Source organism: Melanostigma gelatinosum (assembly GCF_949748355.1).
Source record: "Melanostigma gelatinosum genome assembly, chromosome: 11".
Classification (NCBI taxonomy): Eukaryota; Metazoa; Chordata; class Actinopteri; order Perciformes; family Zoarcidae; genus Melanostigma; species Melanostigma gelatinosum.
This window is the reverse complement of record NC_136644.1, coordinates 20,725,918-20,740,347: the sequence shown is the minus strand read 5'-3', so window position 1 is coordinate 20,740,347 and position 14,430 is coordinate 20,725,918. Positions and strand designations below refer to the sequence as shown.

Here is a 14,430-nt window from a genome sequence, read left to right as displayed (position 1 = left end):
TTGCAAGTCAAAATGTTCGACTCCGGTTCATATTATTTTGACTTCAATTTTCAGCGTTACAGCAGCCAATTCAAAAAACAATCTACTATTTTGTCTTCAGTATCTCAAAATTCTGACTTTACATTTTGTTATAACTTAGCGTCTATTAAGTTTGACTCAGGAACTGAAATGATTGACATGTGATTTTCTTTTGTGTCATTTTGATTGACTTAACATTTTGATTTACTATCTCTTAATTAAGATTTTCTAAATCTAAATTTGTAATTGTGTCTCAGAAATGTACGTTATTATGAGCATTTACATTTTTTTTAAAACAGAACTAGAGGATGCACAACAAGATTTTTCACAACTACAGCTGACTCAGTTATTACTTAGGTTCATATTGTATATAAAATGTATAAATAGAAGAATAGCCCATCTGGAGTTCTGAAAATGCAATAATAAATCTCCTGTTTGATCATGTCAAGACCAGACCCCTGTTCTGTCTTTGGAGTCCATCTGTGAAGGTCTGTGCTGTCCGTGGACGGGCGACAGCTGTGAAGCTGCAGAGAACAAGTCTGTTGTGGTGTGAAGACGCTGAATGCATTAGAGACAACAGGCTGTCAGGAGGCTCAGGCACCGCTTATCTGAAGTCTTTTCTCAGTCATGATTTCATACAGAAGTCACATGGAATATTAAAGCTGTTAGCATGGTTTTACACATGTCAAGACTCCACTGTTATATACCTATGTGAATATTTCAAATTATAGGACAAACTGTTATGAAATGAGTAATCCACTGATTTAGTTGCATTTCCGCTAAATTTGGAAACTTGTGAGAGATTAAAACAAATAATGAAGCAGTAGAAGGCAGGATCTTGCCTTCTAGTCCTGAGTAGTGCTCCCAGAATGCTGGATCCCACAATCGCTTTTGTCAGATCCTCTCTACTTGGTAAATTCCCCCGTCTTTTAAACTCAGTTTGCAACATCTGGGTTTATTTTTTCAGATCTAACAAATATCTCTTCCAGAGCTACAAAATACATTATAAAACAGTTTGTTCAGAGTACAACTCTCCATGACTTGTAAACTCATCTTAATGTCTAAAATTGGTGGAATGGCCCTTTACATTTTGTTTTCAAAGACAAAAATGATACACTGTGCAAATAGAAAAACATAGTAAAGATCTTTAGTCCAGAGTCAAAATACTTTTATTTTACAGTTTAAAAAAAAGTCAGCAATAGGAATATTTACATAAACGAAAATACAGAAATAAAATGATCTACGTCATGATGTTCCAACAGCTGGAGAGTGACAACTGTTCTTCAGTTTCTTATAGGTTGACACTTGAGAGCGGGCGTCACACGATGTACGTGGTGTGTATAGTGACAGTTAGGTACAATCACATTACACCTAAGTCCTGCAAATATTCGCTCCATCTTGCTTCAAATCAAGCCTATGTGATGGATGATGACCAAATGAGCTTCCCGTTTCGGTGAGACTGACAGACGCTTGCATTCCAACATTCCATTCTGGGTGTAAACAATGTAATTAGACAGAAGACTAATCTGACTGTAACTTTGGTGTGTTAACTTGGTTTTAAAGGGGCAGGGGGCAGACTGGCAGAGGCCTGCTCCAGAAAGGCCAGCGGTCCAGGAGGAGGAAGTTCTGTGGGTTTGCGGTGCTGAACGCTCACGTCCTCGAGAACCTGTTGCCAGTGGTGCAGTTTGGACAAGTGTTTCTGAACCAGCAGTTCTTTCCTCTGTAGCTCATTACGTAACTCTGACACGTCCTGAAGTGAGAAAAACAAGATGTAGGTGAGAAGAGAGAAGGCACATTAGCAAATGGAGAGAAATGTAGAATACGTAAACACTGACAGCATGTCACAGATTCAGGTCTAAGAAATAAAGGCAAAGCTAGTGAAGTCTGGATATAGCACAGCTAGCTAGTCTCAACAAGGAGTTCATTTTGCAGTTACACAGAGGGGGAAATGTGTGGACAGGAGTTGGCAAGAACCACTTAAAAAGATCGAAAATCCGAGATGAATAAGAATGCAGGTCAGTATAATAATGTACCTCTTTCACCACCTGCTCTGGTTTCTGCACAGATAACTGAAGCCTTTTCTGTAAGAAGAAGCACTCTGTCTGTCGAGCCACATCCAGAAACTTCTGTATACACTGGTCAACACCTACAATCAACAGACAAATAGATGAACGTCAATATACAGATCACAATATGAGATCAACTAAAACTACCGGAACTACAAAATAATAATGAATTAGTGGTTTCACTCACCAGTTCGAATCTCCTCCTGATCAGTTCCGTTAACGTAGTCCTGGCTCACCAGGGATGCAAAACATGCCTAAAGAAAAGTGCACAGCTTGAGTGAATTTGCCACGAGAATCTTTTGATTGAAACCAGCTTTTTAGCCGAAGAAACATCCTGCAGAATTGACCACATATGCTACATAGTCTGTACCATGATAAAGATGTTTATGGGACAGTGGAGATGTAAATATTCTAATATATAAAAGGTTTTCATATACTTTATGTTGACCTACACTCATACTGTGTGTGATTGTTGAACACGGCTCACAGTTGAAGTTCATACCAAAGGTGTTGGATGGGCTTGCGATCAGGGCTGTGTGGACTCGTAAAGTAATATGTCACAGTATACAAAGCACAGGTGTAAATAACAAAAATGAATGATGTCTGAATCAAAAATGAGCTGCTTTGGTTTATGGACGCAGGTATTTTGGATTTAAATGGAGTAAAGTGATGTTGTGTAGGGAGGAATGTTTAAATGTGTCATGTTCGTGTCAGCTGTCAACATCTGTGGGTGTTTTAAGTGTTGAAATAAGAGACTGGAGTAACGTTAGTCTGATAGCCACGTAGCTCATTAACTCACTACCATCTATTGTTATATTTTAAAGTTATAATAATTATTTACTCAATACAGACGTGGTAAAATAAAAAATATTCTTCCCATAGCCCTACCATATGCGACTGCAGTATCTTAACAACACCAGCGAATGCTAAACATTAAACATCACCTAGCTTATCTAAATAAGCTATCAACAGTTAGCACACTCAGCTAACAGAGGCTAGCCTCTTAACGTCAGCTTTACCTCAAAGGAAGCCTCCAGTTCGTCCACCAGCGTGTTGTTTCCCGGAGCTCTGGTAGCTGCACCCGGGAAGCCCGGCTGGCCCGGTCCACCGGGACCACCGACGGGATGGGGGCCCGGGGGTTGCTGACCGGAGAACATCCCACTCATGGACGACGACATCTTGGTCGCTCTACCCAGTCCGCACATGCGCACACAGAGGGACGGCGCTCTCGGGACAACCCAGTTGTCGTTTTTCATGCTTTGGCTGGTGTCGGTTAAAAGTAATTTTGATGCCACATTGAAGCAAAAAAAGGTTATTTTTCTTTTCTATTCTCTGCATTATTTCGCGCAGTGGATATTTTCAACTCGTTGGGTTTCTACAAAGTATGAATCTGAGGCAATTTAATTCGGAAAAAACACCATTTGGTTGAAAGGACTCCTCACAACTCATGAGGGGACACAAGCTGCTTTGTTTAGTCCCAAGCCAACGCGTGCCATCAACTTTGTGGCAACAGTTTGGGGAAGGCACTGACTCGCCCCCTTTGCACAATGAGAGGTCCATAAAGACGTTGCTTTCAAAGTCTGAAACTTGACTGGCCTTTGGGATGAATGCCATCTTGGACTCCCAAATATCGGCATTCAGCCTCACTAATGCTCGTTCGGCTGAATCGGGGCAAATCAGTGCCGCCAGTTTGCAAAATCTGTTGGTAAGCCTTCTCAGAAGAGTGGCTGCAGTTACAGCAGCACATTCATTTGATGCCCATGATTCTGGAATGAGGTGTTAAAAAAAAAAAAAAAAAATCACATAAGGGTGTAATGTTTGGGTGTGAGCCAGTGTTGTGTCGACTAAAGAGCTATAGAGATTACAAATGTGTCACACACATAATTCATTATACAGTTTATTTTCTACGACATAAATTATGTGAACTATAAAGTTTCAGTTGTTTTTAGCTGAAATCACAACAGTGTGGGGATCCACTGAACCTGTATTACATTGTGGCCTCTTACATTGATGCATTAGCTGTATGTAAACATCAAAGCAGTCATGTTGATTTAAAAAAAAAAAACAAGACAGCAATGAATCCCTGCCAACATTTTCTGAGCTCTTCAATGGATACGATATTGTCCATTTTTGACTTCTAAACCTGGCCATTGCTGAGGGATCAGGGTTGAATAGAAGCCGCTCACAGTCAGAGAGTCTTGTGTCCGATCTGCTATTTGTGTCAATCTCTCAGCCACTGTGGGCCAATCCGGTAGCAAACTCCACCAGTGTACGTGTTGGTCTTCCAGACATGCCCTTTCTCAGGTAGGGAACTTCATCTTTGTTGCTCATCACACCTGCGATGTCCAGATGGGCCCAATGAGGAGCTGTGACGAACTCTCTCAGGAATGCAGCTGCTGTGCATGCACCGCCGGAACTAGAAAGATGACCAAAGACACACGGTGAGATTCAGGTAAATAAAGCCACTAGCCAGTCAGGCTAATAATGCACCCTTAGTTTGAAATAAAGACAAAGAGTTGAAACCACATGCATGAATTTAAACCAGTTTTGAAGAACCAAAACATCCAGACTCATGTCAAGGTGTTCAACACTCTAAAATATGGTTATATTATTCGGTTCGGTTATACACGAATGAAGTATCTGGACTCCTCTGAAGTCTTCAGGCACTCACTTAGTGTAGCGAGATACGTACCGGCTGTACTTGCCGACGTTGTTGAGGTCAGCCAGCTGGCTGTCAGTCACCTGTCTGGTGTAGTGCTGGAACAGAGGCATCCGCCACACTCTGTCACCTGTCACAACACTAGCCTGCAAACACACACACACACACACACTTAGTCATAGACAGGAGCTGATGGACTGAGAGGTTGCGAGTATGTTTATTGTGCATACACAGTACCTTGTGCAGCTGCTGCCAGAGCCAGTCAGAGTTTGTAAACACTCCAGTTGCAGCTGAGCCAAGAGCTACATCCATCGCACCTTGGAGACAAAAGAAGCCACAGTTTAAAACTTACAAATCATATTTGCATATCATATTATCAGAACTTGTAGTTCACTTCAGTTGGTCCCCAACATGTTCCCGCTGACTTGTCACCCTGCATCATGAGCACTAATGATTGAGACTACAACTGGACCTCATAGGTCATGAATAAGAACACGGTGACAGGTTGAAACAGGATGAAAAAAGAGACATCCTGCACCGTGATTTGAGGAGTTATATATACTTTGCGATCGATACAGACCTCTTTACTTTTTAAAGAGGAAAGGCCAAATTACACAGAGACACAACCACAACACACCTTTTTTAAAGATTTTTCTTTTTTGCGGCAGGATATAGACAGGCGATAAGGAGAGAAAGGGAAGGGAATGTTATTCATCAAAGGTCCCTAGTGAGATTTGAACCAGGGACGTTGCGGTTATACTACTGAATACGCACCTTGGCTTGTTTTGGAGAAGTAAACACCTCCAACACACCTCTGTTTAAACTCCTTCTTACTTTCTGATGTAGCACGGAAAATTCCTGCATTCACTTCCTGACATGCATCAGTGTATCCATGATTAGATCATGATTTTGCATTACATACAGATTATTTGACAGTTTCTTCCCTGAGAACCAGCTTTTTAGACGGTCTCAGTCCGATTGTTTGGTCCACAACAAAAGATCAATTGAAAGCAATCAACGTTGGCTTAAATCGTACAAAACGAAAGTTAAAAACCAGTCTCACAACATAATGTACACATTTCTTTTTAAATAGGTGTTTCTTGTCACCAAATGTCACTGTGTAAAGAAACCCACTGTAAAAACTCCCACCTGTTAGCGTAGCAACATTGACGATGGCTCTGGGGTTGAAAGTGTGTCCGTAACACAGTGCGTCAGCGAGAACCAGTCGGCCCTCTGCATCTGTATTATCAACCTGTACAAAACGACAATAAAACCTGTCCATCTGTGTACACACATATAAGTGCACAAATGTACCACACTCACGTAACGGTTCGTTCCACCCACCTGGATTGTTTTTCCATTTTTGGCCGTGACAACATCACCTGGTTTCGTAGCTTTTCCACTGGGCATGTTCTCACACAGGGGAGCCAGACCTGATTAATTGCAACCAGTGGAAACAGACAGGTTCAGAGATTTGTTTTCAATTAATCAATAATAAGTACAATCAGTGATTCAAAGTTATAAAAACTTTTTTTTAAGTCTACCGTGGGGTTTTATGGACTGGATATTTATAGATTCTCTAATTTATAATCTATGGTAGAAAATAATGAAGTTGAAGGATCCATATTGTCAAAACGTTTACCAATAATGTTGACCGGTAGTTTCAGAGCTGCTGCTGTGACGATAGCCGCACACACGGTGGCAGCTCCCCCCATATCAGCTCTCATCTCATCCATAGAAGAAGACGGCTTCAGAGAAATACCACCGCTACCAAGGAGGAGCCAAAACGGCATTAATGTGAGCTTTGTAAAGTTTTATTATGTGAGTCAATGAGTATGTATTATTATGGTTTACCTGTCAAAGGTGATGCCCTTGCCCACTAAGAGCAGTGGGGCCTGCTTGCTGTCAGGAGAACCGTTGTAATGTAGCTCCAGGAAGACAGGGGGCTCCTCTGAGCCTTTAGACACACTGAGAAATGCTCCCATCTGTTGCTGCTCTATCCAGGCCTGAGATCTACAGAAACACAGGAACTATGAGACAAAAACTCTTCAGGGTGCAAAAAAAGGATCAGAGAAGACCTTATTTTAAGTGATAGAATATTTCGTTTGAATGGCTATCAAGAATTGTTTATATAATTGTTACATTGTTTTCAAAGAAGCCGTTCATTTACGTGTCCAAAAATGCCTTAACTCGGACGATTAAAGAGCACACACGTCTAAGACGCCCTTCAACAGTGCGACAAATCAAAATAATGTTCTGTATTTCACATGTCCGCATGCTTTGTTGTTGTTTTCTGAGTACTGACATAATTGGGACACTACAGTAATGATGAATGATTCACAGACCTCTTATTTATTGTGACTCGTTCAGCATGCAGCGCTAATTTCTCTTCGATGGTGTTGGCAAAAGCTGTAGGAGTGATGTGATTGGCGGGAGCTTCCATGAGCAGCCGTGCGAGATTTTGGCCATCTGCATACATGACTCCTTTCTGCCACCCGGCCGAGTCGGAACTAAGAACAAACACACACACACACATAAACATATATATCTACATACATACATACATACATACATACATATATATACACACACACAAATACATACACACACGTTAGCATGACGCTGCGTACATCTGTAATTACGTGTAATAAAGGCCCCGGCTTTGTGCTACAGATCATTTGTTAGTCTACCTTCCATGAAGCTGTGTGGTTACTTTGGTCTTCTTCTTGGATTTGAGTTGGTCATAATGGAACAAACCCAGAGCGGCGCCTTCTGCTGCCGATTGGGCATCACCGCAGCCGTCCACCTCCACATGGTTCACCTCCAGGTCCTGAAGCAGCTGGCAGCCAACTGAGCATGCACAGACAAATACGCAGATATCAGCCAGGTAGTAACTCCAGTAAGATAAGACAAGATGCCATTACATTGCACGAAATGGAAATATTTGCCCGTACGAAGACGAGCAGAGACATGTGTCTTACCTGACACTGCCTGTCTGATGTTCTCTTTGCTGGTGTCCCAGTTTTCTGATCCACACACACCTGCACTGGTCTTACCCAGCCCGACTACTGCGACACACGGGAAGTCCTGGAGAAGACACAGGGAAGATTTAATTACTCCGACGTTGTGAAGAGACCGGGTTTGTCTTATTCGAATGTCACTTCTTGTTACCTTGTCGATTCCATAAAATATTCTGCTTTTGCCTTTCTTGAGAGCCGGTCCAGAGCTGGAGAGAGCAAAACAAAACCAGATTATTAACTAACGATGCAACAGATTAGACAAAGACACGGTGTTAACGTGGTATCCAGGAATACATCAGTATGGTTTTTGTCTGTCTTGTTTACTTATATTCATATATTTCTACCATTTGACCTGCCTGTTATGTGTGTTTTTGGAAGGTTTCCCTAACAGGGTTGCAAAACGAAATGCAGTTTGTAGTCCAATTTTGCTGTTTGCGCCTTATGTTTCGTCTGAATGTTGCATCATTCATTGTTTTGTTTTCCGACCAGGTAAACAGTATACAGCACTGTATCCAGATGGATGACAGTAAATCAACAACTCCCTAAAAGAGCCTCATTAAAAACTGATCATAACTTTATTGAAAAGAGGATTCATTGCAGGACCGTTGTATAAAACGGTTATTGTTATCATCCCGTAACAAGACTTGTACTGACAGCTCACAGATATCACAGACTTACATTTTCAGAAGTTCAGAAAGTTTCCCAGAAACATTTTGGTCAAAACCTGCAGCTGCTTCAGTGAGATGAAGGCCACCCTCCTCTCCCTCCTTCTCAAACACTCCCAGCACCAGACCCTGCAGACACACACGAACAAAAGTAAAGGGAACCCACAAACCGATCAATCTATAATTCTGTCAGTTAGCATATCAATAGCTCTCTGATAAGAAAAATAAACTACTGTGCTTGCTTGTAACCCCTTTGTTTGTGTTATTATGGCAAATCAATCGACATGAGCACTGCGCCTATTTTATGTATGGGTTATCAGGCTGTTGTTAGCTCAAAGTTCTTGTCAGTTTCACCACAAACCTCACAGATTACACTGACTAGTTGTTACTGTTCTGCAATGAGCGATCATATTTGACACCTTCACAATTCGGATTAAATGCATTTTTTTCTAAACTCTACATGCCATGGATGCAACTCTTTACATCAAGTACATTTTTTGATCTCAAGGAAGCAGTCAGCTGTAGTACCTTGAGTCAGAACAAACCTGCTGCTTTTAGCTACCATGCTGATCTCAAAACTTTAGCCACTTTAAAACCCAAATTAAAAACTCTGTTGTTCTCATGCACCTTTGATTGATTGGCTTCTCTGCTGCATTTTTATTTCCTTTGTTACATTAGGGGAACTTACTGCACTGTACTTGTGTTTCTGGTCCAGCCACTTGTTTTTATTTAGTTTACCTGAAGATCACATTGCTCTTTATTTCAAACTTCATTCATTTGTCTCTGGTTGTATTGCTTATTGTTTTTAAACGACATGCTCATGCTTTTCTTTGACTATTTAAATGTAAAGCACTTCGAATTCATTATGTGTTTGAAATGTGCTGTGAAATGCATATTTGCAGCTAATTAAAGACTGAGTGGCTGATGACTGGAAGTAACTTGCACATAAACACAGTTGTTGACACTCTCAAACACACCCACACAAACACACACTGATGCTCTTATGAATAAATACACGATCCAAACACACACACACACACATAAATTATCTTAAAGTGTTAAAACCTCTGAGATCCAGTGTGAAGTGCTGATGAATCCTGTGAGTCACTGATGTACCAAACTATCTGTCAGCTAATGTTTGACAGGCTAACGGCTAACAGCTAACTGTTACTTACTTTTCTCTCGTTCAGGTGAGTCTGTGACGCAGAAAATGACCTGCAGTATTTTGTCCGCACCACCGTTTGCACGGTTCTCCTCATAAGAAGCATTGTCATCTGTTCTATGTCTATAAACCCCGAAACAAACTATAAACTCAGAGATGTAGAGGTCGCATACATGTGCAAAGAGTCGATCGACATGACACCGTCGCGTTTTTCATACGTCACCAAAAAGCGACTAATGCTGCGTTCACACCGGTCGCGTTGATTTTTTGACGCGCGTCGAGATTACATACAAAGTCTATGCACAGACGCGATGAGACTGGCGCGCCGCGGCGGACGCGTTTTTGCGTTGGACCCCGCAAAATCAACGCGCGAGTTGAAATTTTTCAACTTCTGCGAAATAATCGCGTGACGCTGTGGCGCGATATCCTATCAGCGTTGAGTTGCTCCCCCTGTCATCACTGACTTCCTGCCGCTGTTGAATCAGGAAATAAATACTCTAGCAGTCTGTGTTCACCCAGAGCTCTACGATACCTCATATCAACAGAGACCGGACCAAACTATGTGTATACATGTGTGTCCTCCTTATCCTTTCGTTAAAAGCTGTTTGTGTTCTGTTGCAGTGGGCAAACTGATGGAGCTCCACGGTGAGGGCGGAGCCACCAGCACTGCAAAGCCAACCGGTGATGACACCGGAGCCAAGGTGGAGAGGGCCGATGGCTATGAGCCTCCCATCCAGGAGACAGTCTAAAACACCTTTAATAAAAAATGTAAATGACCAACACACTCTACTGTTCTCCTTCTGGCTCAAGTTTTTGTGCATATAGAACTATAGGGGGTAGTAGACGACATAGATTGGAGTGAGACGAGGAGAAATACGCTGTAGTACTGTAGTGTAGAAATACACGGTTACAAGTCCTGCATTCAACATTTTTACTGAAGTAGACTAAATGTACAAAAAGCATGAGCATCAAAATTCGCTTAAACTATAAAGAGTAAAAGTACTCATTGATGTAACATTAGTAATTGTAGTGACCGTTGCTTCCCAATAAAAAAAGCCACTACGGTTGCTGTAATGCTTGTTCTGACGCGTGCCATAAATAACAAAGTCCAGTTTCGAATATCGGCATTTTATTTCTCACATAATCAGAGTTCACCACTTTCTCTTCAGTTATCCATGTTCTCCTCACACCAATAAATCATAATATTTGCATTCGTTAAATCTCCACGGCCAAAAACAGTTTGCTTCCACCTATGAGCAACAACCTGTGTCCAATAACCCCTCTGATTATATTACCTGTGCCTGAATCACACCGGCACTACGCCCCCATGTGGTGGGAGGTTGTACATAAACAAAAACAACAAAATGGCTCTTACAGTAATACTTCAATAATACCAATAATACCACACTGTAAAAAGACTCTGTTACATGTAAAAGTCCTGCATTGTGTTATTTAAGTAAAAGTATGTAAGTATAATCAGGAAAATGTACTTAAAAATATTATAAGTATAAAAATGTCCCCTGTGACAGCTATACTATCATATATCATATCATTTGATCATTATCACTCATGCATAAAATTAAAAGCAGGATGTGACTGTTGAGGTGATCATTTGAACTATTACTTCATGATTATTTTCATTATGGACTAATCTGCTCATCATTTTCTCCATTAATTGACTGATTGTTTGGTTTGTAAAGAAAGTGAACACAATGCCGTCACAATGACTCAGAGCCCAACGTGACACCTTCACAATGTTTATTTTGTCAAAACAAAGTTATATTTTACAAATCAGTTTCTGTCAAATTGACTCAAGGACTAATGGTTTGAGTTGAGTCGTATAAACTGTATTCTTCATGTTTTGTGTGAGGAAATCTTTATTTGTAAAGTAACTGACGCTGTTGAACAGGGTGGATGTGTTGCGAAGTCGTGATGCCTCTACACGGCCATGTCCTGGTTATCCAGAGTTAAAACAAGTCTCGTATAAGATTGCACCTGTTCGACAGACAGGCTTCTGTTGTCCAAAACCCCCTGTTGCACTGATGTGTACAGGTGGGCGCACACTCACACACACACACATACACCCACTCACCCACCCTGTCAGATCAAGGTCAGGATGGTCTCACTCAATAAACACATGGCAATATTTTAGCATTTAAAAACTGCAGCTCAGTGAAATTGTATTAATATTCTCTTGTTATTCTCTTGTGGTGATTATAGCTTATCCTCTTCACTTCTCCAGATGTGAGGGACTTTATATGACCAAGATAAAGTAAATAAAAGGGAATAAAATGAATTGATAATTAGAAATCTCATTCTGTTTATGGAAGATTGTATACTCTATGCCCACAACTCCCTGTGAAATAAATTATTCATGCAAAGCTGTACACTTTCTATCAGGGATCAAGAATAATTACCATAAAAAAAAAAACTTAAAATCTCAAACAAAGACTAGAGACTTTAAGTGAACCATAAAGTGACTGAAAAACAGATCAGTTAATGACATTCTATACATATAATGATGTATTTACATTTTGCGGCTATAAACAGAATATTTCCAGCACAGGATGTCCAGAATGCAAAGGGTACGTTTGGGATGCAGGACTCTTGGCACTGGCACAGTGCTGGTTTCACTCTGCTGTCAGTCATTGTGGTTTCCTCCAGTCCACCTGTGATGTAAATGCTCCTTGGTTGGTCCTTCAGTAGAGCAGGTCCAGAGCAGAGACGGTGGGTTCTTCAGGTTTCTTGATCTCCGGTTTGGGCAGTTTGATCCGACTCATGGCAACCACTCCACAGACGGCCAAGTGAGTCGCAATGCTGCCCACACCCAGCCAGAAGGACCAGTCCAGGCTGTCGTCCAGAACAACCAGCACGAAGAGGTTCTCCCGATGATTGGCTATCCGCTCGGTCAGACTGTGGTGCCTCACGGCTGCCAGGAAACACAGCACGCCAAGGGCACCGAAAACAGCTGGAAGAAAAATAGAGAGGTGAAGTTCAGAAGCACCAGGAAGTGAAGCCAGCAAGGAAAGAAAGGGAGGTTCTGAGAGAGAGTAAAAGTTGCCTCACACACCAGCAATGAAGTTCCACAGGTAGAGGCCTTTGTGCCCTTTGATGCTCTGGTAGGGAACTTTGTGTGCGTTGTATATGCAGAAAGACAGACTGACCAACGCGAAACCCACAGCCACCAGCAAGAACAGGATCACCATCATGTGAAGGCCGCCATTCAACGCCCGCACAAGCTTTGGGAAAACTAGACCGAGAAGAAGCACAGATGATAAAAACAATGCAGAATGAAACAAAATGTGGATGCAGATTTGGAGCTTATGTGGAGATGTTATATAATTTTATATGTTTATTATGATATTGAAGTCAATAAACCAACTATCTAGCAAAACGATCTATGTTTGCAACAGTAATGTGCCTTGTGATGTTTCTTTCATTTTTTGAATAAAAAAGAGCTTTTAAGTTTTTAATATTGTTTATATGGAGTTTATTTCAAGCAAATAGTACACGCATCTATTTAAAAGATACCTTTTAAAAAGAAATGTCATAATAATTAATTATATTAAAAGATGTTATGAACTCATGACAACTCAATTCTGATTTAAGAACCAGTGAGATTGGTGAGATAAGCCCCACAGCTCTCCCTTAGCGTTAAGGCTGGAAAAAAGCATGTTATTATACTCTCTGGTAGTATAATATTCTATAAGTTATATGTTTACATTTAATTAAATACTCAACCCAAGACTGTTTATTGCTGCGCTATTTCATCAAATAGACATGTGACCTCAGGAAGAATAGTCTGTCTGATAGGTAATGAGAATCTAGAAACAATCCACTTTGAATAATTAATGTACATTTGTGACTGCATTATTTCGCAATTTCAATGTATTTCATAATATTACATATTTGATCTTTATCTTTTAAATATTTCTAGAAATAATTGTCTTTGTTCAATAACATTTTTAACACACTTTGTGTGTAGTTTATCTAGTATTATAATAAATTAAGAGAGAGCAGTGTTTGATCTTACTGTATATTTTGGAGCGCCTGTTGCCGAGCCCACACTTCTTGGTCTTTCCTCCCTGGAACAAGCCGTAGTAAATGTCCCCGATGAACTGCTCCAGCTCCGGGTGGGACGCGTTCACTATCTCCGCCCCGGTTTTACACAGGATCCGTCCCGTGACCCACCGCTCCGTGGACAAGGCCACGACCAAGAGCACCACCGAGCCGACACAGAGCACCGAGGCCACCGAGAAGGTTATCCGTTTCCACAGCGAAGGCATCTCACGAGCCCATGGTGCCCCGAGGAAGGTAACACGACGCCGGGCAGCGATCGCGCAGCGCACTCAGCGATCACCATGAGTTCATTCTATAGTTTGTAAAAAAAAAAAAAGGGGGGACATTAATAATAATCGGGTAAATAGTTATTTCTCTGAGTAAAATGTCGCGTGTATTTGTTATGTGAGTCCACAGAGGAGGAGAAACCGAATCTATGGTGGTCAAAGAGATCCGTTACCGGGAGAAACTCTATCCCTGCCCAGTGCGCCTGAGTCCCTCCCTCTGCACTCTCCTCTTTATTCAGCGGACGAATTAACCTTTGCTGTCTGGAAATGTATCACGATTGGTGTTAATAAGATGCATGCAAGCGTAGTTAATAGCGTCAGAATGACTGATGGGGTGCTCTGTAACACCCTAAAGGTCGGGTCAGAGTATGAAACACAGAGGGGCCAATGAGTTCAGACTCGGGTTATCCTGTCTCATTCTTGCACAATCCACTTATTCATTCAGGGTTATCTGCAATTCGTGGTGTAAAGTAATGAAGTCGGCTTCATTTACT

The 14,430-nt window shown here is 41.3% G+C and overlaps 3 protein-coding genes across 3 annotated transcripts; all 3 read right to left on the bottom strand.

The window, feature by feature from the left end:
- Positions 1-1,174: 1,174 nt before the first annotated feature.
- On the bottom strand, positions 1,175-3,272 carry med28 (mediator complex subunit 28). The gene is made up of 4 exons (XM_079277798.1): positions 3,104-3,272; positions 2,272-2,338; positions 2,052-2,164; positions 1,175-1,768 (listed from the first exon to the last, which is right to left on the bottom strand). Exons 1-4 carry the CDS (start codon positions 3,260-3,262, stop codon positions 1,565-1,567), a joined length of 543 nt encoding a protein of 180 aa, XP_079133924.1. The 5' UTR covers positions 3,263-3,272; the 3' UTR covers positions 1,175-1,564.
- Positions 3,273-3,981: 709 nt separating this feature from the next.
- Positions 3,982-9,928, bottom strand: lap3 (leucine aminopeptidase 3). Its single transcript, XM_079277777.1, has 13 exons — positions 9,604-9,928; positions 8,442-8,557; positions 7,915-7,969; positions 7,725-7,830; positions 7,434-7,593; positions 7,089-7,253; positions 6,598-6,756; positions 6,386-6,510; positions 6,088-6,176; positions 5,893-5,995; positions 4,981-5,060; positions 4,777-4,889; positions 3,982-4,500 (listed from the first exon to the last, which is right to left on the bottom strand). Exons 1-13 carry the CDS (start codon positions 9,700-9,702, stop codon positions 4,314-4,316), a joined length of 1,557 nt encoding a protein of 518 aa, XP_079133903.1. The 5' UTR covers positions 9,703-9,928; the 3' UTR covers positions 3,982-4,313.
- A 2,361-nt stretch (positions 9,929-12,289) lies between these two features.
- Positions 12,290-13,876, bottom strand: clrn2 (clarin 2; the record flags this gene model as incomplete). The annotated part of the gene is made up of 3 exons (XM_079278306.1): positions 12,290-12,558; positions 12,661-12,840; positions 13,624-13,876. 3 exons carry the CDS (start codon positions 13,874-13,876, stop codon positions 12,290-12,292), a joined length of 702 nt encoding a protein of 233 aa, XP_079134432.1.
- Positions 13,877-14,430: the final 554 nt, after the last annotated feature.

Excerpts from the sequence above, each read along its gene's own strand:
- med28 (XM_079277798.1), bottom strand. The coding sequence starts at position 3,262 with ATGTCGTCGTCCATGAGTGGGATGTTCTCCGGTCAGCAACCCCCGGGC. Across the intron at positions 2,339-3,103 it reads AACTGGAGGCTTCCTTTGAG|GCATGTTTTGCATCCCTGGT; the intron begins GTAAAGCTGACG and ends ACTTTTCTTTAG. Across the intron at positions 1,769-2,051 it reads CAGAGCAGGTGGTGAAAGAG|GACGTGTCAGAGTTACGTAA; the intron begins GTACATTATTAT and ends TTCTCACTTCAG.
- lap3 (XM_079277777.1), bottom strand. The coding sequence starts at position 9,702 with ATGACAATGCTTCTTATGAGGAGAACCGTGCAAACGGTGGTGCGGACA. Across the intron at positions 7,594-7,724 it reads CATCAGACAGGCAGTGTCAG|TTGGCTGCCAGCTGCTTCAG; the intron begins GTAAGACACATG and ends GTGCATGCTCAG. Across the intron at positions 4,890-4,980 it reads TCTGGCAGCAGCTGCACAAG|GCTAGTGTTGTGACAGGTGA; the intron begins GTACTGTGTATG and ends GTGTGTTTGCAG.